This window comes from Cucurbita pepo, unplaced genomic scaffold (assembly GCF_002806865.2).
Source record: "Cucurbita pepo subsp. pepo cultivar mu-cu-16 unplaced genomic scaffold, ASM280686v2 Cp4.1_scaffold005795, whole genome shotgun sequence".
Taxonomy (NCBI): Eukaryota; Viridiplantae; Streptophyta; class Magnoliopsida; order Cucurbitales; family Cucurbitaceae; genus Cucurbita; species Cucurbita pepo.
In genome coordinates this window covers 1-644 of record NW_019651759.1, presented here as the reverse complement: position 1 = coordinate 644, position 644 = coordinate 1, and the positions used below count along the sequence as shown (strand labels likewise).

The window sequence follows — 644 nt, the reverse complement described above, 5'->3', positions numbered from 1 at the left end:
GGAAAAGTGAACAAAACTTTATGGTGGTCTCCCAGAAGCAGGTACAGAAACGCTGCAAATTTGAGACTTATTACAGAAGATCAAAAAAGTAGTCCAAACCTTGTCCGATTTCCCATATTGAGATGCCCGTTCCCAATGATCCAGCTGCCTCTAGACGTGTGGAGATTGATTTCAGCGATGGATAAAAGACTGCGTGCTTGTTTTGATTGTTATCAGTGTACAAGATGAAATGTTCGGCACTGATCTCCTCCCATTGCACCAGAGGCTTGTACTTGCTTAAGACAGATAGATAATCATTTCCAGTGATAGCTCCACCTCCTATTAATGCAACTGTTGTTAGAAAAGGGGCATTCTTGAACTAAAGGGAATTCTTCATCAAACAAAACAATCTCCAGACGTCAAATAGTTCGTTTATGCTTCAGATAGATAAATGTTAGAAAAGGAACATAAAAGATAGAATGATTTGTACCTCCTGAAAGGCTGTAATCATAGCCATAGAAGTTGATTCCAAGAAAAATCTTGCCAGCCTCGAGTGGAAGAAGGCTGTTGTCCTTGGTGCCAAGTACTAGCCGTAACGCTGAACGAATCCAATTCATTGGAGCATTGGGGCCTGGGCTATGAGGACTGGAGTAATCATAGGTCAT

The 644-nt window shown here is 41.5% G+C and overlaps 1 protein-coding gene across 1 annotated transcript; it reads right to left on the bottom strand.

Moving 5' to 3' along the window:
- Positions 1-6: 6 nt before the first annotated feature.
- LOC111787134 (chitinase domain-containing protein 1-like) lies at positions 7-638 on the bottom strand. The gene is made up of 2 exons (XM_023667257.1): positions 470-638; positions 7-318 (listed from the first exon to the last, which is right to left on the bottom strand). The coding sequence occupies exons 1-2, from the start codon at positions 594-596 to the stop codon at positions 71-73; spliced, it is 375 nt and encodes a 124-aa protein (XP_023523025.1). The 5' UTR covers positions 597-638; the 3' UTR covers positions 7-70.
- Between the last annotated feature and the right edge of the window lie 6 nt (positions 639-644).

What these genes read in the sequence shown, in the direction of transcription:
- LOC111787134 (XM_023667257.1), bottom strand. Translation starts at nt 596, where the DNA reads ATGAATTGGATTCGTTCAGCGTTACGGCTAGTACTTGGCACCAAGGAC. An exon ending in TGATTACAGCCTTTCAGGAG is followed by an intron (nt 319 to 469) that starts GTACAAATCATT and finishes TTGCATTAATAG; the next exon opens with GAGGTGGAGCTATCACTGGA.